Genomic DNA, 24,663 nt, shown 5'->3' with positions numbered 1-24,663 from the left:
TCTCTCTCTCTCTCCTCTCTCTCTCTTTCTGAAAATGATGGCAATTCATTTTCAAACTCCACATTTCCCATACCTTTACTGCTTCCTTCTCTCAGCATTTTTTGAAGGAACTCTGATTCATCCTGTAAATTCTCAGTTGTGAGTCTGCCATTACGATTATCTGAAATGGTTACTTCCCTCCATTGGATATTTGTCTGCTACTCATTAATAGCTACCATGGTATTCCCAAGTTCCAATATGAGGAAATAATACTGGTAAAATTATTAGAATAATTCCAGTTTATTTTGTTATCTGATTCTACTTTCTTACTCTATCAATTTCTTTTTATGCCCAGCAATAACATAAAGTTACCGATATTCAGTTCTAATTCAGTGATATCATTCTAAGAAGCTCAAAGGAGTTGACAGATAGAAATCCATTTGTTGCCAATATATTACATTTTGTGTGAAAAGTAACATTATGTCCATTTTATAGATGGAGATCTAATATAGATAAACTCACATTCTAGATTTCAGACAATAATGAAGAAAAGAATATTCTGAAATCTTCAGTCCTGAAACTACATCTCTTGATAAACATGCTTTTAGCATTTTATATTTGCAAAACATTTAATGATATTTTGCTTGTCACTATCTTAGCAAACACTTTTACAAAATATTCCAGGATGCCAGCCTCTGTTCATTTTATGAGAGTAGGCTTATAAGGGTGAGCTGGAACAGTGATTTCAAGATTTTATTACTCTGTTAAATTCAAGGTAAAAAACAACAGTCAGTATATCATCTCTGTTTCTTTTTCCTTTTCCACAATTATTCTATTACATACTTAGGCCTTATCTTGCTTGATTTTGTTCCCTAGAAAAAAATTCTTCTACTACTTTACTCAATCAAGTGAAAGTTCTTTCTATTTAGACTGTAGGTAACAACAGGAAATATTTATATAGCAAATAAATATTTTTAGTATTTCACTTATGTAAATTCATATCATATAACTACCCTATGAGGTAAGTACCCTTATTCTCTCAATTTTACACATAAGGAAACTGAGTAAAATAAGCTGTATAAGATCACACACTAAGAAGTGAATCTAGATTCAGACCCAAGTAGTTTGTGTTCTTAACCACTATGTTATGCTGCCCCACAAGTGGTTTACATGGTCAACACTACTTTTCTAGTTAGAGCTCTAATTAGACATACAATTTACTGTAAGTATATCTGTATTCATTTTTATGTTTACTGAAATGATCTCTCTTTCCAATTAGGATCCCTGCCAAAGCTGGTACATGCTCTGGTACAGAAAAAGCATGCAATTCAGAAATGTATTTAAGGGAAAGTGAAGACAGCATTTTATTTGTGGGTGTTTCATGTATGAAATTTTTCTTTTCGCTTTATGCTTAAAATTCCAAAACCCCACCTCAAAAAGCAATATATGCTTCCCTCTTTAGTGTTGCTATGTGGAATAGGAGACTTTCGACATGAATTTTTAAGCATAATGTCACCTATTGTTCTAATTTTCTAAATGGTCTAATTTTGTACCTGTTACTTTTCAAAGGCAATAATTGTACTAAAGAGCATTTCTTTTTAATGCATAAATACAATAGAAGGTGGATGTCTCAGATAAGGTGGCATGTTTGGACTTTCAAATAATTAGTGTTACATAAGCAACTAACTTCCAGATAGAAGAAGTAGCAGTTGAGATGTTAAGGCAAAGGCTGGGAATGATGACAACGGCATGCTAGGACTTCAATGTGATGGCCTTTAATTTCTCCTCAAACTCTGAGATACTGTGACTTCTTTACTGTTATTTGGTAATTTTATAAAATGCTAAGTTAATTCAAGATACGGAACTGACAAAATTTATGATAAAAAATTCCTTGATGTCTGGATTGTAAGATAAATATTGACTAAAAAGTTTTCTGAACAACAAAATGACAAAATTAAAACTTGGTGCTTCACAGTAGTTTAAATTTTATATACAAAAAAGTCATGTGGATAGTCACTAAGTTTACAAATTACACCAGGACTTCACAAACAAACAAAAAAAACAAACAAAACCAGAGCATAAAAACATTCTTCGAGAAGAATGATGTTAATCTTAGTGGGGATTGTACAATGGAGTAAGTGCCAGTTCTCCAAAGGGTCTAGTTTTAGAAAGACTTTATTTTACTGCATTGTGTATAACATGATAGCAGATTTATGAATGGCATTATTTTACTGCATTGTGTATAACATGATAGCAGATTTATGAATTTTGGCTTCTAAGGAATCTCTGAATAATGATAGTTACTCTTTTTCATCTCTGCAGATGGTGCTAGTCTAGCTTTTCTAAAAAAGAGATTAAAATAACATAGGTCTAGTTTACCCATCCTTCTATGTATGGTGAATCCTCTGCTCTAGCTAGGAAGATTAATTAATTTTATCTTTTTCTATAGCTGGGTCATACATTTTCCTTTTGTTCTTACCCCCATCAATAATGTCTTTTTTTTCTCCTAAATTCTACTTCTCTCTTTCAATTTTAGCTTAGATTCTACTTGTATAAAAATTTCACTGACTACCCAGCTTTCTCTTAATCTTTCCCTTTAAAGAAAAATTTGGCCTGAATTGGCTGATCAGTTCTGATTCTAGGTTTATATTGTCTTGATTTGTCAGATGACTATTTTAGGAGTACATGAACTTTAACATTGTTCAATAAAGCCCAAGGTACATGATAAATACATGTTAAAGTGAACAAAGACTATAAACATTATTTTTAGCAAAATGTTAGGTCAAAAACATGTCCATACTCTAAGATATATACTGCTTTACAATGGATAATGCAAAATAATTATAAACCTCAGATATAAAAGGGATTGTTACTAAAAAGTTACTGTCAATATCACATATCTGAGCCATTTCAAGCCATATATACAGAGACACAAAATAAATAGGTTCAGGAAGGATATCAGGGATTACCTAATGCAACTGCACTAATAATCCATATTCCTCATATCATACAGACTATAGAAATTCTTAACTTACCCTTTTTTTCTTTCTTTCTTTCTTTTTTTTTTTTTGCTTTTTAGGGCCATACCCATAGCATTATGGAAGTTCCCAGGCTTAGGGGTCGAATCAGAGCTACAGCTGCCGGCTTACACCACAGCCAAAGCAATGAGGGATCTGAGCTGCGTCTGCGACCTACACTACAGCTCATGGCAATGCCGGATCCAGGACCCACTGAGCAAGGCCAGGGATCAAATATGCATCCTTATGGATACTAGTCGGATTCATTTCCCCTGTGCTACAATGGGAACTCCCTAGTTCTTATTCTTGTTCCTTTGCCCATGCCTTAAAGTAGTAGTGGGGAAATGTTGATTAACATCTTTACTTTTTTAGACATATCCATCAGGTATGTTAATACCTAACAATAGCTATCAAAGTACAATGGTTATTAGCAGAGGTATTGGAGGCTGCCATATCTAGAGGTAACAGGCAGTATTATTAATTAAATGAGGAAGAAAAAGGTAAAGGGAAAAAAAGGACATTTATTGAGCATCTACAAAGGTACCAGGCATTATACTAGATCCTGTTACATGAATTACTGTCACTTATAAGCTTGGATAACCTTGGTCAAGTCAATTAATTAATCTATATTTCAGTTTCTCCATCATTATTAAAACATGTTATAAAATAGATATAAAAATAGTATCTGCAATATATGGTTGTTTTGAAGGCTAAATGAATTAACATATGCTTGAAACAGCTCCTGACACATAGTAAATGCTATATATATATTGGTTAATTATTATGACTACTTTTATTATCTCAATTATTAGAAAAAACAGCCTTGAGAGGTAGGCATTAGCAACTGAGTTGATGAGAAAACTGAAGTTTGAACAGGTTAATTTGCCTAAATTTCATTGTGGTAGAGTTAAGATTCAGATTCAAGTCTGTCTGATACTATAGTCTTAGTATAATAACTAGATCATATGATGTAATGTATCATTTTCTATCCCAACATATTTAGACAAAGGTATGACATGAAAACATATTTCTCATGTCCAGGACTATTTCATAAAAATTATAGAGAGATTTCCTTAAAATGGTATAAAATATAACTTTATCTGACCATAAAGTGAATGATATATTTCATTTAACCTAGTTGTAAATATTTCCAGTACAAGAGTTTCTAGTATTCTGCTTTGTTATCAGTTTTGTATTGTTCAGTTATCCGATGTATACAGAACAGTTTTTAAAATACTTAAAATTTTAGTTCAATATGGTTTTTTTTAGTTTTACCATGGATACAGATATTTTACTTTGGCATTTTTAAATGTAAATTCTCACTGATTGTCACAAGAGTCATAAATTAAGAATCATTAACATAATCAGTAACTTGGGTCAATTATGTACCTTTTTTTTTTTTACTTATACAGTATCCTTGTTTTTGAAGCATTACAATGTAAGAAAGAAAAACGGTTAATGACCATAAAGAATCATAGTCGACATTATAGAACACTCATACCTAAAGTTATGAAATGCATAAACTTAACCAAACTGATTATAAAACAAACTGTATAAAATAAATAATTTTTTTTTATTTAACATTTTTGTTAAAAAATCCTAATAACCTAATTGGCAAATATCTGTAGAAAGGCTTAGATAGTAATTGCTTCCAAAGAAATGTATATATTATAGGCTTTAAACAATATGCATTCTGGAATTCATAATCTTTTCCTAGAAATCCATTCTTTGTACCAGATTATGAGTACTCCACCCCTTTCAGTATTGGTCATTTTGTCAGATGCCTCTTCACTTCCAAAATGAACCATAAAAACCATTTTAAATGAATATCCCTTACATCAAGTTTATAGTTTCCTGAAATTCTGTGATTCCTTAATTTCATACTGATAGATTTTATCAGAACAGTAGTTAGAAAAATTTTTAAGAGTGAGACAAGAAATATAATAATTTGATCAATTTTGGAAGTTCAAAATTTTACCTTTTATGATAAGGGATCTTTTATCTTTGTTATGCTATATTGTCTACTGTGACAATGGGGTAATATACTTCAATTTGGAAAAAAGTGTTTTTTCTTTGCTCCTTTCTAAGATTAAAAATTGAAGAAATGAAACAATATCATTTCAGATTACTAAAGAACAAAAGGTAAAAACAAATTTAAAAAGTCAGTTAAAAATGAAAATAAGGATGACTTATTGCCGTCAGACCAGAGGTTGACAAACATTTTCTACAAAAGATCAGAGAGTAAATATTTTAGGCACTGCAGGCCTATACGGTTTTGATTCAACTATTCAATTCGCTGCTGTGGCTATAGAAACACGTCAGTGAATGAGTGGCTATGTTCCAATAAAACTTCAGTAATGTACACTGAAATTTAAATTTCAAATATCTCTCATGTGTCACAAAATATTCTTTTGATTTCTTTCAGCTATTCAAAAATGCAAAAATCCATTCTTAGTTCACAAGCCATACAAAAAAAGATGACAGTCTAAGTTTGCTGACTTTTATAAAGATTCAGTTTCTTGAGGATAAAAACAATGCCTTATTCATTTTTTAATTCCAGTATCCAGGATAGCATCAGATACATATCAAGGATTAAAAGTAAAAAGCTTGATAAATGAATCAGTGAGTGAGAACTAAGATGCATACTAGGCTTTTATTTAACTCTTTAATTCAAAATCGAAAATAATATATTACTAAACAAACCTTTTTTTTTCTGGTGTAGCCTGGTACTATAAAAGCACTAAAAGTTATTTTTTCCTTATGAGTGCTAAATAGTTTAATATATTCTAATTTACTATAACAAATTATCAAACATTTCTCTGTAATTATATAGATGTACTTTTTAAAATCAGTATTTAATTTTTTATTCTCTTCTATAATTTATGTCTAAAGACCTTGTACTTCACCTCACTTATATGCCCTGATTATACTTTTACCTTTTAAGAAAAAAAAAAAGATTCTTTATGTAATATACATATTTTGGATATACATCATTTTTAAGTGATAATGGGACATAGTACTTGTATTATATTCTATAGAATTTTATTACTAGCATTTCACCAATGCCAAAAGATTATCCAACCTTTATTAGATCAGAGAAAATGTAATCTATTCTTATAAAAAAAAGCTTCTTGTATCAAATAAAACTCTAAAAAGCTGAACAGTGTGAATTATTACTCCACTATACGAAAGCTTTGACAGTATCTCATATTTAGAGGCAGGGAGCAGGGCAACAGGCATGTGACTATCAGATGAACAACATTCTAAGATACAGGGCTGAAATTAGAAAAAAATCTGTAACTTAGAAAAATCAATTCTGATTATTCCCATTAAATACATAAGCAGGATACACTTTACTAAATATGCTATTCCATTTTTCTGTCAACAGACCTGGGAAGAACTCTAAGTCTCTTAAACTTTTTATTTTTCCTATGGTTCATACCCAGGGACAATAATTTCAGATTGCTTTATTTCATTCATTCAATTGATCATTTTCCCTCTTCATTTTTTTAACAACCCATCCAACCCACAAACAACTGTCCTTTGTGTGTCAAATTAATTAATTATTGATGATTACTGACTATAACATATTATTACCTTAAGGGAGAAGTTTTACATTATTTTACCTTAATCACTACTATTTGTGTTTTCTGTCAATAACATCTGACTCCATTTAAAAATATTTGCACACCTCAGTTGTATATAAGTAAATATAGTCTACAAACAGATTTCTCTTTTTAGGCATAAATATTTAAGACAAACAAATTAGACAAATAACTCTATTATTGCAGGCCCAAAATTATAGTTCTGGATTCCTAGCTGCCATCCCAAGTTATGTTTTAGATATTATAAAGTTACAACTAATTAAGGGTATAAAAGAATTAGTAAAATTATTTTTGGGTGGTCCTATATTGCTTTTATGCTTATTTATTTTTCAAAGGTTTAACAGTCCTATGGATTTTGTTGTAGATAATACCATATGTATTTATATATAAGATATAAAATTAAGTTAATCTATTAAAGATCAAGATACTCACAATCAGGTGAGTCATCTGTTTTCAAAGTTAGATATTAGCGGGGACATAATTATGTATATTTTAAATGTGTTAAAAACAGTCCTAATACAATGTTAGCCAGGTAGTTGCTACAGGCATAGATAAATAAATGTAACAGCATCTAAAAGGTTTTTTGGTAACTGAAAAACTTCATTGAAGAATAAAAGACTTCTCAATTTTGATATATAAAAACATGTAAGATCATGGAAACACACAGACTCTTGTCAACTAACAGTAGCAAAAAAAGTGGGGGGATAAACAGATATTAGAATGGTAGAATATCGAGACCTCTCATTTACATGGAGATGGAAAATACAAAATATGAAGCTTACTATATCAAAATTTTAAAAAATTTAACAAGATTGGGGAGTTCCCATTATGGCTCAGTGGTAATGAACCCGACCAGTATCCATGAGGATGCTGGTTCCATCCCTGGCCTTGCTCAGTGGGTTAAGGATCTGGCATTGCCGTGAACTGTGGTGTAGGTTGCAGAAGTGGCTTGGATGCCATGTTGCTCTGGCTGTGGCATAGGCTGGAAGTAGTATTTTCTATTCATCCCTTAGCCTGGGAACCTCCATGTGCCACTGGTGCGGCCCGAAAAAGCAAAAAAAAAAAAAAAAATAACAAGATTGTGAAGATTTCATGGATATACTTTAAATCCAGTATATGCCTGTTTTTGCCTATTTGGTAGTTGTATATTAAAAATAATACAAAAATTTGTCTAATTGGTAGTTAAATAGTAACTAATTAAAAAAAAAAATAACCCTTGCATAGCACTCACTAAAATGCCAGGAATAGTTCACTTTGAATCCTCACAGCTACCCTGATAGACAGGCACTTTTCTTTCGCTCATTTTTTAGGAAACTGAGGAATAGAGTGGTAATGACTATTCTAGTCGCCTTCTTATAAGTAGCAGAGCCAGAATTTAAAAGTTTGAATTTTCAATCTAGCATTTAGTATTAACTTGACACTCCATAGAATACAAATACTTAACTTTGTGATGCAAATTATTTTCTGACAATTAAAAATAATATTGTTAATCAGTTATGAATGAATTCTATGGTAATTTTTTTCTATTTTTCTGAAATGCGAATAAGTAATATGAAAACATCAAGCCATGACACAAAAAATAAGGATATATAATATGAAAACATCAAACCATGACACAAAATATAGGGATATTTACTTCAAACACTTAACACACTACTCAAACTCCAAAAATCAATGTGTTTACACATGTATGCAATTTTCTCAAAAACAAAATAAAACATAAACACATCTTTATAGGAGATGGCTTCCTTCCAATTGTACTTTTTTTTTTTTTTTTTTTTGGTCTTTTTGTCTTTTCTAGGGTTAGCACCCTCAGCATGTGGAGGTTCCCAGGTTAGGGGTTGAATCAAAGCTGTAGCTGCTGGCCTACGCCACAACCACAGCAACACGGGATCCGAGGATCTGAGCCATGTCTGTAACCTACACTACAGCTCACAGCAACACCAGATCCTTAACCCACTGAGTGAGGCTAGGGATCAAACCCGCACCCTCATGGTTCCTAGTCGGATTCATTAACCACTGAGACATGACAGGAACTCCCCAATTGGTACTTTTTAAAATTAGGATCACAGTTTAAAAGAAATGTAAAAATTGGTCAAAGGATGGTTTTCCCTTAAGAGTCAGAAGCCATGTAAAGATGACTTCTTTCTTAAGCAGCTCATCTCCCAATACAACTCTATTCTAATTGCTTTAAAGACAAAACCATTTTTTCTATAAGTCTAATTATAACAATATTCCAAAAATTTCCATGTCATGTTTTAATATAGAAGAATCAAAAACATTTTACAACTTGTTAAAAAAATTGATAAAATAATAAATTGCATTTTCATATACTAAAGCAATGGTTCCTAAAATGTGGAAGCATGGTGTGTGGGCCAGCAACATCTGTATAACCTGGGGCCTTATTAGAAACACAAATTCTTGGGACCCACTACGGATTTGCTAAATCAGAAGCACTGTGGGTGGGACCCAGCAATCTGTCTTAGCAAGCGCTCTGTAGTACAGGCTAGTTTGAAAAATCACTACATTAGAGTAAGAAGGACAAAAATTATTTAACAGGTGCAGAGCAAAAGTATCTTTCTGTTAATAAGATAGTAGACACAAGAGTGTACTGATTTGAAAATAAGTGATCATAGTGATTTCAAGTTTCAGTCAAGAGACACTTTTTTCGGACATAAGGGAAACAATGTCACAAGTAGGTATATAACTTTTCATATGACTCTGAAGTAACATCTGAAGTTTAAGCCTTCTTTAAAAAGAAAGACTTCTCTCCTTGTATCACTGAACACTGTCCACTCTTCATTCTTTCCCTAATCTTTCTCCCTGTGCGAAGTTGAAGGTTACTCTTGTGGCATGAAGCCTAGACATTAATTCTGCTGCTTCTTTTACTTTTTTTTTTTTATATATTTTTTTTTAATTTTCAAGACCTTACTGCCTTTATTTTGTGATTCCTGAATCTGGCATGTTTGGGTCTAGCAGGTAGACAAGAGCTCCAAGAGCTGAACAAGGCAAGAGGTTTTACAGGGCAAGGGAGCAGGAACAAGGAGTTACACTAGCCGCAAGCTGACTGGTGACTGCAAGTACTTCCTTTGGGAGATGGGGAGGAATCTCTCAGGCAGATGGTGTAACTAATGCTGATCAGAAAAGTCCTGACTGAGTGGTTTAAGACTCCATTTCTAGGAGGGCCTGAGCTGCATTTAAGTTATGTCTCAGTAATTCTGCTTCTTGGCTTATTAAATTCTGCATTTAAATTCACATTTAAAATTATGTAACATAAATTCCTCACCAAATATTATAAAAATGTATAAATAGTCTATTGCAGTCATCCTACTGTGCTCTGAGACCAATGACAAGCATATCTCAAGAAAAGAGAAATCAGACACATTTTGATTTATTTTAACAAAACATTACCAGGCCAAATGCCATGCTGAGTCAGAGTTCTATCACCTCCTTTGGCAATATGCCTGAAAATCAGCTGATACCGCATACCACTGAGTATACACAGGATTACCTTCTGGACCAGTTCAATCTTCCTTCTGTTAGATAATTTCTATTTTAAGTCCAAAGGAAACAATTCAAGGAACTTTTTTTTAATATAATGATTCTCCAACAGCAAAATTTTCAACCTTAGAACCACAGATCTCTTGTTCTGCCTAGCAAAATTACAAAAATCATATAAATAAAAAGGATTAAAAATAACATGAATAATCTACTCTGAATATCAAATAAAGCATATACTATCTCACCTCCGGAGTGACATCTCGTGGTGCAAATCCTGTTCCTCCAGTTGTTAATATCAAATTAAGTTCCTTTTCATCACACCAATCAATCAGGGTTTCCTGAAAGAAAACAATAATACTGTCACATGCAGAAAGACTGGTCTGCCTACTCAAAACATCCACATACCTAAACACTTCATTTATGGTGAGAAAACATTCTTTTCAACACTTAACTAAGAAAAATCTGAGGCACAATTCATGGAACAGTTTCACTGCTGACCAAAAGACACTGCAGTTTGGGGTATTTATTTTATTCATTATAGAAAATGAAGCTGCAATAATCAAATCCTTTAATGTAACTGAAACAGAAAATAGCATAAATAGTTTATAATTAATGTTTATAATGTACTTAAATGTCAGGTCTGTGAAGTTATTTTCAGTCATTCAAAACACATTCAAGTTTAAAAAATTGAGCACTATGATAATTATATGATCATCATTTAATAAGTATAACAATCCTGGCAGATAAATATGCACACTTCAATTTTACATTCAAGGAAACAGACTCATTTTTTCATTACAAACTCAGAGAGATCAAGAAACTTACTTGCTCATGGGCTCACAAACTAGAAGGGCAAAGAGTTACAACTAAACCTAGATCTGATGATCCCTCAAAATATCTTCTTCTATATTCTGCCTGTGACTGAGTCAATTTTTTTTTGCTAAGTTTTAAGTTGTTTACAAAAGTTTTATATTTTTTCAGATTTATTTTACATAGTTATCTTAAAAGAAAGGTTTTCATTATTATTTAGGAATAAATGATTGCTTAAAGTTCCTTTTTTTCCCCCCACAACAATACTACAGCATTTACTAGAAAGAGATTAGAATTATATACTATAAAATTTTGGAGTTGGAAGAGACAGTAAATTTGCCACTTCATTTTACAGATAAGGCAACTGAAGTAAAATGTGACTAAATAATTTAGTCAAAGTTACCCAGATAGTTTGTAAATAGGTGGAACAAGGATCTCTGCTTAACCTATTTCTAGTCTAGTCATCCATCCTACATTTTAGCTATTTTTAAAAAAGGACTATTAAGTGCTCACTTAAATTGTAATTGAATACTTGCTTTGATATTATATTATTTCATAACCTTTATACAATTTAGGTCCAAAACTTAATAATACAATTATATCATTTAGTTGACAATAATTAGATGTGAAATACCAGTAGCAGGCTGATACCTAGATGTAAAATGCAATGTCCTTGGTTCTCAAATTCATCAGTAATATAAAATGTAAGATAATTATTCAGAAGGGAAAATTCAGGATTTAAAAATAATTTTTCCCCCTCTCCTCACTCATGTTTTTCATTCTGGTATCATAGGAATGGAGAGCTCAAAACCCCAAATGAAAGAGAAATTTTCTCTGCTGTGATTAAGGACAACACAGTTTTTTTCTTATTTGGTTGCACCCACAGGATGTGGAAGTTTCCAGGCCAGGAATCAAACCTGCGATTCAGTTGTGGCCTTTGCCACAGCTGCAGCAACACTGGATCTTTAACCTCATGCACCACAAGGGAACGTTCAAAAACAAACTATTTTTAAAAATATAAAATGTAGGAAATGGGATTAAGATGGCGGAGTAGAAGGACTAGAACTCAACTTCTCTCCTAAAAACAACAAAATTCACGACTAAAGGCTGAGCATTCTTCACCCAAATGGACTTCAAACCTTAAAAAAGATACCCTGCTCCAGAAGAAAGAGAGGAGGCCACATCAAAAGGTAGGAAGGGAGATTTCACGATATAAACAACCCCATACCTCTGGGGTGGGGAGCTCCACAGACTGGAAACTAACTGGTTCACAAAGACTCAACTACAGGAGTGAGAGTTCTGAGCCCCACATCAAACTCTCACGTGTGGGGCTCTGGCACTGGGAGAAAAAGAACCTGGAGCATCTGGTATTGAAGGCCACTGGGGCTTGTGTGCAGGAGCTCCATGGGACTGGGGTAAATGCAGACCACATTCTTAAAAGGCATAAACAGACTATCACATGCACTGGGTCCCAGGGCAGAGCAAAGTCTCCATAGGAACATGGGTCAAACCTGACTGCAGTTCTTAGAGGACATCCTGGGAAAACAGGAGTGAATGTGGCTTGTTGTGAGGGAAGCAAAGCTCTCAGGAATATTCAGCAGCATGTCTTGCACTGGAGGTGGCCATTTTGGGAAAATCTGGCCCCACCCGTCAGCCAGCTGCTGAGAAGCCCCAGGGCAAACAACAACCCAGGTGGGATCACAGCCCCACCCCTCAGTAAACAGGCTACCTAAAGACCCCTCAGGCACACAGCTGCCTCTAATCCCATCCAGAGACTAAGCCCCACCCACCAGAGGGATTAGAATCAACTCCACCTACCAGGGGGCAGGCATCAGCCCCTCCCATCAGGAAGCCTTCAGCAAGCCCCCATACTGACTTCAGCCACAGCGGGCAGACACCACAAGTAAGAGAGGCTACAACTCTATTATCTGTAAAGAAATCACCATACCAAAAACTTATAAAAATGAAGAGACAGAGAAATATAACTCAGATGAGGGGGAAAGGGAAAAACCAGAAAATCAGCTAAGTAATGAGGAGATTCTCACCCTCCAGGAAAAAGACTTTAGATTGTTGGTGCCAAAGATGATGCAAGACATTAGAAATAAACTGGAGGCAAAGATGGATAACTTACAGGAAACACTGAGCAAAGAGATATGAGATATAAAACTTAAACAAGAAGAGATGCAAAATACATCTGAAATAAAAAATTCACTAGATGCTGAAATAAAAAATTCACTAGATGCTGAAATAAAAATTCACTAGAATCAGATAACAGCAGAATACAGGAGGCAGAAGAATGAATAAGCTAGGTGGAGGACAGATTAGTAGCAATTATGGATGCAGAAGAGAAAAGAGAAAAAAGATTGAAAACAAATGAAAAGTGTCTCCAAGAACTCTGGGACAACGTTAAATGCACCAATGTCTGTATTATAAGGGTGCCAGAAGGAAAAGAGAAAGAGAAGGGGACAGAAAAAATATTCCAAGAGATAATAGCCAAAAACTTCCCTAATGCAGGAAAGGAACCACTCACTCAAATCCAGGAAGCACAATGAGTACCATATAATATAAACCCAAGGAGGAATACCCCGAGACACATATTAATCAAACTGACCAAAATTAAAGACAAAGAGAAAATCTTGAAAGCAGCTAGGGAAAAGAAACAAATAACATACAAGGGAACCTCAATAAGGTTATCAGCAGATTTTTGAGCTGAAACTCTGCAGGCCAGAAGGGAGTGGCATGACATACTTAACGTGATGAAAGGAAAAAACCTCCAACCAAGATTACTCTACCCAGCAAGGCTCTCATTCAGATTTGAAGGAGACATCAAAACCTTCACAGACAATCAAAAGCTGAGAGAATTCAGCAACACTAAATCAGCCTTACAACAATAGTAAAGGAACTTCTCTAGGCAGAAAAGAACAAGAGAAGGAGAAAAGAAAAAAGAGCAACAAAAACAAACTCAAAGCAATTAATAAAATGGCAATGAGAACATACATATCAACAATTTCCTTAAATGTTAATGGACTAAATGCCCCAACCAAAAGACATAGACTGGCTGAACGGATACAAAAACAAGGCCCATATATATGCTGTCTTCAAGAGACCCACTTCACTTCTAGGGACACAGACAAATTGAAAGTGAGAGGATGGGAGAAAATATGTCATGCAAACGGGGATCAAAAGAAAGCTGGAGTAGTAATACACATATCAGACAAAATAGACTTTAAAATGAAGACTATTTTAAGGGACAAAGAAGGGCATTACATAATGATCAAAGGATCAATCCAAGAAGAAGATAATAAACAATTTTAAATATCTACGCACCCAACACAGGTTCACCACAATGTATGAGGCAACTGCTAACAACCTTAAAAGGACAAATCGACAATAACACAATCATAGTGGGGGACTTCAACGCCCCACTTACAGAAATGGACAGAACAACCAGACAGAAAATCAATAAGGAAACACAGGTCCTGAATGATGCTTTAAACCAGATGGACTTAATAGACATTTATAGGACATTCCATCCAAAAGCAACAGAATACACATTCTTCTCAAGTGCACATGGAACATTCTCTAAGATTGATCACATCCTGGGCTACAAATCCAACCTTGGTAACTTTAAGAAAATTGAAATCATATCAAGCATCTTTTCCAACCACAACGCTATACGACTGGAAATCAACAAGAGGAAAAAAACCGCAAAAAGCACAAGCACGTGAAGACTAAACAACATGCTATGAAACAACCAATGGATCACTGAAGAAATCAAAGAGGAAATTAAAAAATACCTAGCAGCAAATGATAACGAAGATACGACACTCCAAAACCTATGGGATGCATCAAAAGCCATTCTAAGAGGAAAGTTTAAAGCAATACAAGCCCACCTCAGGAAACAAGAAAGAGCTCAAACAAGCTAACTTTACATCTAAAGCAGCTAAAGAGAGAACAGACAAGACCAAAAGTTAGCAGAAGGAAAGAAATCATAAAGAGCAGAAATCAATGAAATATAAATGAAGAAAACCATAGAAAAGATCAATGAAATGAAAAGCTGATTCTTTGAAAAGAACAACAAAATTGATAAACCCTTAGCCAGACTTATTAAGCAAAAAAGAGAAAGGACACAAGTCAATAAAATTAGAAATGAAAAAGGAGAAGCAACAATGGACATCACAGAAATAAAAAGGATCGTAAGAGACTACTATATGCAACTATATGCCAATAAAACAGAAAACCTAGAATAAATGGACAAATTCTTAGAAAAGTACAATCTTCCAAGACTAAACCAAGATGAAATAGAAAAGATGAATGGACCAATCACAAGAAATGAAATTGAAACTGTGATTAAAAAACTTCCAACAAACAAAAGTCCAGGACCAGATGGCTTCACAGGAGAATTCTATCAAATATTTAGAGAAAAGGTAACACCTATCCTTCTGAAACTATTTCAAAGAATTGCAGAGGAATGGATACTCCCAAACTCATTCTATGAGGCCACCATCACCCTGATCTCTTCGACATAGTTTTGGAAGTCCTAGCCACAGCAATCAGAGAAGTAAAAGAAATAAAAGGAATCCAAATTGGAAAGGAAGAAGTAAAACCATTCACTATTTGCAGATGACATGATACTATACCTAAAGAACCCTAAAGACTCTACCAGAAAACTGTTAGAGCTCATGCACGAATTTGGCAAAGTCACAGGATACAAAATTAATACACAGAAATCAATGGCATTACTATACACTATCAATGAAAGAGCAGAAAGAGAATCTAGGGAAGCAGTCCTGTTTACCATTGTATCCAAAAGAATAAAATACCTAGGAGTAAACCTACCTAAAGAGACAAAAGACCTGTATTCTAAAAACTATTAGACACTGATGAAAGAAATCAAAGATGACACAAATAGATGGAAAGATATACCATGCTCATGGATTGGAAGAGTTAATATTATCAAAATGACTATACTACCTAAGGCAATCTACAGATTCAATGTAATCCCTATCAAATTACCAAGGACATTTTTCACAGAACTTGAACAAAATATTTTAAAGTTTGTTTGGAAGCACAAAAGACCCAGAATAGCCAAAGATATCCTGAAAAAGAAAAATGGAGCTGGAGGAATCAGGCTCCAGCACCTCAGACTATACTAAAAAGCAACAGTAATCAGAACTGTATGGTACTGGCACAAAAACAGAAATATAGATCAGTGAAACAGGATAGAAAGCCCAGAATTAAACTGACGCAGCTACAGCCAACTCATCTATGACAAGGGAAGCAGGAATATACAATGGAGGAAACACAGTCCCTTCAATAAGTGGTGCTGGGAAAACTGGACAGCCACATGGAGAGGAATGGAGAGGAATTAGAACACTCCCTAACACCATACACAGAAATAAACTCAAAATGGATTAAAGGCCTAGATATAACACCAGATACTATAAAACTCTTAGAGGAAAACATAGGCCAAACACTCTCACACATAAACCACAGCAACACCTTCTTGGATCCACCTCTTAGAGTACTGACAAGAAAAACAAAAATAAACAAATGGGACCTAATCAAATTTAAAGGTTTCTGCACAGCAAAGGAAGCCCTAAACAAAACAAAAAGACAACCCACAGAATGGGAGAAAAGCTTTGCAAGTGAATTAACTGACAAGGGATTAATCTCCAAAATTTATAAATACCTCCTACCGCTCCACACCAAAAAAACAAACAACCCCATTAAAAAATGGGCAGAAGATCTAAACAGACAGTTCTCCAAAGAAGACATGCAGGTGGCCAAAAAACACATGAAAAGACGTTCAACATCACTCATCATTAGAGAAATGCAAATCAAAACCACTCTGAGCTATCTATCACCTTACACCAGCCAGAATGGCCATCATCCAAAAGTCTACAAACAGTAAGTGCTGGAGAGGGTGTGGAGAAAAAGGAACCCCAGTACACTGTTGGTGGGAATGTAAATTGGGGCAACCACTGTGGAAAGCAGTATGGAGATGCCTCAGAAAACTAAACATAGAACTACCATTGGATCCAGCAATCCCACTCCTGGGCATCTATCCAGAGAAAACCATGACTCGCAGACACATGTACTCTGATGTTCATTGCTGCACTATTTGCAATAGCCAGGACGTGGAAACAACCTCAATGTCCATCAACAGAGGAGTGGATGAAGAAGATGTGGTACATATACACAATGGAATATTACTCAGCCATTAAAAGGAAAGAAATACCGGCATTTGCAGCAACACAGATGGACCTAGAAATTATCATGCTAAGTGAAGTCAGTCAGACAATGAGACACCAACATCAAATGCTATCACTGACATGTAGAATCTGAAAAAAGGACAGACTGAACTTCTTTGCAGAACAGATGCTGACTCACAGACATTGAAAAACTTATGGTTTCCAAAGGAGACAGGTTGGAGAGTGGGGGGATGTGCTGGGGTTGTGGGATGGAAATCCTATAAAATTGGATTGTGATGATCATTATACAACTACAGATGTGATCAATTCATTTGAGCGACCAAAAAAAAAAAAAAAAAAAAACAACTCATAAAATGTAGACTACTGGGAGCCTAACTAAAGAACTTCCACCCTGATATAGCAATAATTTCATTCTGAGGAAAGCTCACACACACACGCACACACATACACATACACCAATGAATATTTTAATAAAGGTGATTATGAGATTGTTTCACAAATCAAACATAAAATTTCCATTGTTTGGTGTTATTTAAAAATTAGGAAAGTGTAAATACTCCTCATGCTAAGAAGCTTTTATTTCTTTTCTATTAAAAAAAAAAACAAACCACCATGGTTGACACCACAAGTCAGCAGTGAGATGAACTGACCTTGTCTTCCTACTAATGCATCCTACAAACTCTAGATTGACTTGTAGTATTTCACATTACCGGAATGTCTGTGCAACAGTTTTCTACTCTTTGACAAAATCTCCATTTGTACCAGACCTTGATAAAAAGTCATATGAAATCCAGGTTGTATCAAGAAAGTATCTCTAAGCACTGAAAAAAAAATCTGTATCAAATACCAATTTTTAGTATTCAATATCAAGTTTCAAGATACCAATAAGGATAGTTAAAATAATCCCTTTAAAGTGAAGAATGCTATTGTTTGGCAACATGCAATAATTCTTAAAATATATTTCATCTATTGATTAAGTAAACATTTACTGAGTTTAAATGTTAAGAGTTTAAAAACAGGAGTTCCCGTCGTGGCACAGTGGTTAACGAATCCGACTAGGAACCATGAGGTTGGGGGTTTGATTCCTGCCCTTGCTCAGTGGGTTAACGATCCGGTGTTGCCATGAGCTGTGGTGTAGGTTGCAGACGCGGCTCAGATCCCGCGTTGCTGTGGCTCTGGCGTAGGCCAGCAGCTACAGCTCCGATTCGACCCCTAGCCTGGGAACCTCCATATGCCACGGGAGCGGCCCAAAGAAATAGCAAAAAAGACCAAAAAAAAAAAAAAAAAAAAAAAGAGTTTAAAAACAAGTGAAAGACTGACTCTGGTTTTAAAGACCTTATACACAAGTAATCGTTCTCTACTTGTACATTGCAATCATCTGTGGAGCTTGTGAAAATACTGATGCTGGGGGTTCATTTCTGGGGTACAGACTGGAAACTGGGATTTTGAAAAACTTCCCGGGTAACTTCAGAATGCTACCAACCAAGTGAGAACTACTATCTTAAAGAGACAATTTGTTCAGTTACCTGAAGATAAATTGCATTGTCGACTCAACTGGGTTGACCCACAAAGATAACATATAGCTTAAGATTAGTTGTACCTTGGGAACATTACTTAAGTTTTTTATTCTTGGGATTGATAACTGGTAGCACATACAATACCAACTTTCATTTAAATAATATTTTTTATCTTGAGCTCAGTTAAAGACATGTTCAAGCATTGCGGAAGTAACATTGTGTTGTTCAAAGTAGCTGTGTATAACAGTTTTCCAACTGAGCAAAATTTTAGTTAGGTTTTTGACTTTGAAGAGAAAACAGCAATCGTATCATTCATTCAGTTGCTTTCCAAAACATAAGGATTCTTTCTAAACTACCAATATAGAATATGAGTGTATTAGGCACCTAGTAGTCATATAGACCACTACATACATCAATTCACTTATTTAACAAGAAAATATTTCAGGGCATAGTTTTATCAGGCACTTCATAGATAACAGGGATCAAACATGAATAAGGCACAGTCCCTGGCCTCAAACATTCAGTGAGGTAGTTGGAGTCTATAGTTGTCAAGAACTTTACTACAAAAAGTATGATCTAAAGACCAGCAACATCTGTGTTACATGGGAGCTTGTTAAATTACAGAATCTTAGGTCCCATCCAAGACCTAGTGAAGCAGAATCTTCACTTTCAGAAAGACTCCTTGAGGTGATATATATGCGTATTAAACGAGCTAAACATGCTTTCTACCCATGTACCACTCAGGATACTTCACATCTTGCTTTTCTATCATGTTAGATCACCTGAAAGCAATTTCTTTCTGTACCTACAAGATACTTTTCATTTTGAGATATACTGTAATATTTGGCTGCTACCAGGTAGGATGCCATTGAGCATTTCTTCATCTGTGGCAAAACTGAGGCTTAGGGTACTGTCTGCTTTAATGATTATTTTCCCTTAGGTAGAAGGTATCTCTTTAAAAATTTACTGCCTTAAGCATATAGGTTAGCACAGCAGAATGAAGTTGTTTCAAAGAATTTCCATTGCTCAATAGCTAACAGAAATGAACAAAAAAGAATAAAAACTAGAATAAAAAACTTTTACCAGCAATAATCAAATGGGAAAAGACAGCTTTATGTCATAAATCTCAAAAGTTGGGTGTTCAAGGAAAGAAATAAAAGGTCTCACTTTGTGTGAGAAGCACAGTGAGGCTCCTCATGCTGTTCTGGTTCCCAAAACAGTCATAATGGTGAATTATCAAAAACATAAAAATTCTTACTCTTACCTTCAAATCTAGAGATATAAACTGAAATAAACTAGATTTTTCATCTTGTAAGCAACTACTGTGAGAAACAAATGAAACAAAGGGCTGAATTTCCTTGATCAAGATGAAGGTTCCAGGAACAAGTGCACACAGAACTGGAGAACTAACCTGTAGTAGTAAGTTAAACCCTTATCTAGATAGAAAAACCTTGGCATTAGGCATTTAATAAAATCTCACAGAGAAAAAGTGCTTTTCCAGCTTGCTTCCGCTGTTTTCCTTTGTGCAAATTGTCCAGATCTGATACAGTCTGGGCTGACTTCATCTTTCTTCCTACATCTGCAATAGTTTGTGAAATAAACTCAGTTTGGGAAATAGATATTGTTCAAAAAGTTTTCTTTTCAATAACCACATGAAAATCAGAAATTTGAAGACAAGGCAAAAGTAGTTAGAAGCAAATATAGAGTGATAACATCCTTATCTTTTAATCAACCCTAAGTTTCAAAAAGTTAAAAATGATTATAACCTATTAATGATTTTCCTAATTTTTTTAACTGTAGAAAGATCTCTGTTTAGCACATATATCTTATAATCTGCTCTTTCACTCATTTTCCTTTTCTTCTCTTTAAATGAAAGAAAATGCTATTGTGTAGTAGTATTAGAGAATTATATTCACATAGCTGTATCTTTTAATTATGCATTCATTTATCCATTCATAAAATGATGTTGGAATATTTTACAACTAATCTTAGTAATGATTATTTCTGGGCAGTTATAAATGAAGTTCATTTTATTTTAAAATTCTTTTTTATTTTTTGCTTTTTGAATTCTTTATAATATGCATGTATCGTTAAAAGTTAAAGGGATACTAAAAGTTCAATTTTCTGTTCTATACCAGTGTGGTAGGTCAATCATACTTTAAAAACAAACAAACAAGCAAACAAACATATTCATAAAAAAAAGAGATCAGACTTGTGATTACTAGAAGCAGGGGCGGAGGGAGGGGGAATTGACTGAAGGTGGATAAAAAGTACACGCATCTAGTTATAAGATAAATAAATACTAGGGAAATAATGTACACCATGATAACTATGATACTGCTATACATTATATATGAAAGTTGTTAACAAGTAAATCATAAGAGTTCTCATCACACAGAATTTTTTTTTTCTATTTCTCTAATGTTTCTATTCACAAAACTTACTGTGGTAATCTTTTCAAGATGCACATAAGTCAAAAAACATTGTGCCATATATCAATTACAGCTCAACAAAACTGGAAGAAATAACGGATGCTTCTGGTATGTGTTCTTCATTCTGATAGTTTAATGTCTCATTTTCAGCCAGCTCAGAAACAAATTCTGTACTAAACAACAGTGCATACACTAATGTGATAAATTAAATATGGCCACATATTCTTTATAAGTCCTCCTGTCAAGAGGTGGATCTATTTCCAAGACCTGTGCTTCTGGACTGGACTTGTGGCTTTGGCCAACAGAATGTGGCAGAAATCATAACATGTGATTCTGAATCCTATGTATCAAGAGGTCTCACAGCTTCTGCCTTCACTCTTTTGGTAAACTTCTATTACCATTAAAGGAAGCCCAGCCTAAATAATAGAATGGTGAGATGATGTGGAAAGAATAGATAGCACCAAGGCTCTATCTGAGTGAGATCATCTTAGATTCTCCAGTCACAGCTGAGCTGACAAATTATTTCAGCCACATGAGTGATTCCAGGCAAGAAAAAAAGAAGATACACCCACCTGAGCCCAGAAAATCCACAGATTTGTGAGAAATAAAAAATCACTATTGTTTTAAGTCACTAAGTTTTGTGGTAGTTTTTAATGCAAAAACATAGTAGAGATACTACTGTTATAGTTAGAATTTTGTAGCCTTCTCTTTCTCTACCTATTCCCAATTTATATGACTAATAAATCATAAATTCAAACATAAAATAAAATTCTAAACAGCTTTGAAAGTGAACTTATATGAGTAAACAGTTAAATAAATTGGCATAAAATCTCAAGAAAGTGATTACATCATTCAATCATTCAGTTTTTTGTGTGTTTTTGTTTTTGTTTTTTTTGTCTTTTTGCCTTTTCTAGGGCTGCTCCTGTGGCATATGGAGGTTCCCAGGCTAGGGGTCCAATCAGAGCTGTAGCCACCGGCCTACGCCAGAGCCAAAGCATCTGCAACCTACACCACAGCTCACGATAACGCCGGATCCTTAATCCACTGAGCAAGGCCAGGGATCGAACCTGCAACCTCATGGTTCCTAGTCGGATTCATTAACCACTGCGCCACGACGGGAACTCCTAATCATTCAGTTTTAGAAACATTCCAATGCCTAGTATGTTCCAGGAAAATGAATGAATGAAAAAAAAAAAACCATGAAAAATGTCCTTGATGTCAAAGAGCTCAGAGGTATGAACAAGTTATATCAATAATAGTGCTATGAAAGAAGAATGTTCATTATAAGAAAACCTATTTACAGATAATATATGTTTATGAATATATAACACTTGCATTATCATACATAGAATAAAAACTACCACTACAAAGGTTCTTAGCAATATTTTTCTCTTGCCCAAGCTTAAAAAAAATAGAGAAAAATGGGATACTAAAAGAAATAAGAGGAAGTAAGTTTAGATAAGTCATCATTCTCTACATGTACCTGAGTCTCATAATCATCTACAATAAAAGATTTTTTTCTATTTTTTTTACCTTTATTGATGGAACATGAATCACTGAATTAAGCAGACCTCATAAATATAAAGTCATTTGAGAGACGTCACATTTTTCTCTGGTCTATTAAACTGTTCTGAAATAATCACATAATAAATTCCTATCTGCGCTTAATGAGACACAGTTTTAGGGTCATCTCAGTTAAGTTTTCTCTACCTCCTCCAGGCAATTTGTTCCCCATGTGTGTTCCTAGTCATTCCTCTATAAAGAAATTTCGCACAGTTTATTGAAACTTATAGTTACATATCTCATCTCTGAGAATGGTCTCCAAAATTTTAACCATCTTGCACCTCTATCAGTATACAATTTCTGAATGATATTTTCATATACCACTAAAGCATTTAGCATATCACACTTAAACAGAAATTTTAAAAAGATGAGATAAAGATGACATAATATTTAAGTTTTTCATTTTACTAATTAAATGTGAAAAATGTTTTTTCTCAGTAATTCTTTTATGAAAGTAATGTGATTGACTATGCTTTATCTTAGAAAACTGATTTGCTATCTTGTGATAGAGTAACCAAAAAAGTAAAAAATATTTTTAGAAGATAGACTGAAATGGAAGGAATACATTACCTATACTTACTAAATCATTACACAACATTTATTTTTCAATCTCATGCACAAAACATGTAAATAACTTTTTGAAAAGGGGCAAATAAATTTCTATCTTTCATGATACTAGTTTTTCTTACAAAATAATCGCAAGATGTTACTTTTAAAATATTTCAAACAAATGGGTTCAGAATTGATTAAAACTCTTCGAATATAAGCTCTTTAAATGGGTTAAAATTTTGTTTCCTAGAGTTTTTAAACTGTGAAGTTCCTAGTTTTTATAAATTACATAGTATCATTTCCACTAATAAAATAACATAATGGGAACAAGTTTAAGTATCCAAGTATCTTAAGCATGTTTTAATATATTAGGAAAATTGTCCTAAGGTCTTCTTTCATGTCTTTTTTTCCAAGTTGTCTCCTGAATTATTTTAACTCTCATTTATTTTTCTAGGCAGAGTCTCCCATTCCTTACCCATGAGTATCATTTTTTTTTTTTTTTTTGTCTTTTTGCCAATTTCTTGGGCCGCTCCCGCGGCATATGGAGGTTCCCAGGCTAGAGGCTGAATTGGACCTGTAGCCGCCGGCTTATGCCAGAGCCACAGCAACATGGGATCCAAACCGCGTCTGCAACCTACACCACAGCTCAAGGCAACGCCGGATCCTTAACCCACTGAGCAAGGCCAGGGATCGAACCCACAACCTCATGGTTCGTAATCGGATTCGTAAACCACTGAGCCACAAGGGGAACTCTGCATGAGTATCATTTTATCTGTATTTATGAATCATCTGGACTTAAAATGTCTTTCTCCGGTCCTTTTTGATGTCGTTAATCTACTCCAAACCATTTTAAAAATTAATAGTCTAAAATATTATTTCCTTAAAATCTTTTAAAATAACTTTTCTTTATTCGAGAAAATACCAACACATTTTCTAAATATGTGTTAACATAGTTGAAGCTTTCACTGAGTTCTTTAATAAGTAAATGAAAACAATAGCTATCATCTTTAGATCAAAGAGCATAGCATGTGATTAAAATGACAACTATAAGGGTTCCTGAGATATTTGGGGAGTTATCAATATAAAAGGCAAGTGGGTGACTTTACTCAAGGAGTATTCATTATTTTTCATAAATTCAGATTTTCTATTTGCATGGACATGAACATTATATGCATTCATAACAAATTTTCCAAGTATATATGGGTATTTATCCAGAAAAATATCCCCAAACTAAGATTTTGTTGCTTTTCAAATTACCATTTATTATTCTCACATACTGACAAAAAATATCAACATGGGTACCATTTTCAGGCTAACTGTATCTTTTCCCATCTGAGAAAATAAGGGATGTTCTTTTATTTAGGTGGTCTGATTCTCAACACCCAGACCAATTTCAGTTTACTTCTGTTCACTTAAACACAAAATACTATAATTTTCAATGCTATATGTGCTACTTATAAAGATTTTTTTTTTCT

At 34.1% G+C, this 24,663-nt stretch overlaps 1 protein-coding gene across 44 annotated transcripts in view; it reads right to left on the bottom strand.

The window, feature by feature from the left end:
* The window catches only part of GPHN (gephyrin), a 567,426-nt gene that overhangs the window by 307,364 nt on the left and 235,399 nt on the right, over nt 1-24,663 (bottom strand). For all 44 annotated transcript variants that reach the window (NM_001243302.1, XM_084966151.1, XM_084966156.1 and 41 more), the window contains 1 exon segment: nt 10,348-10,440. In NM_001243302.1, coding sequence (NP_001230231.1) covers nt 10,348-10,440 — 93 coding nt within the window.

The sequence above is a fragment of the Sus scrofa genome, chromosome 7 (assembly GCF_054392235.1).
Source record: "Sus scrofa isolate SSC_HxYL_T2T_F1_AM1 chromosome 7, Sscrofa_HxYL_maternal_Yorkshire_Landrace_v2.0, whole genome shotgun sequence".
Lineage (NCBI taxonomy): Eukaryota > Metazoa > Chordata > Mammalia > Artiodactyla > Suidae > Sus > Sus scrofa.
This window is presented reverse-complemented; position numbering and strand designations above follow the sequence as displayed.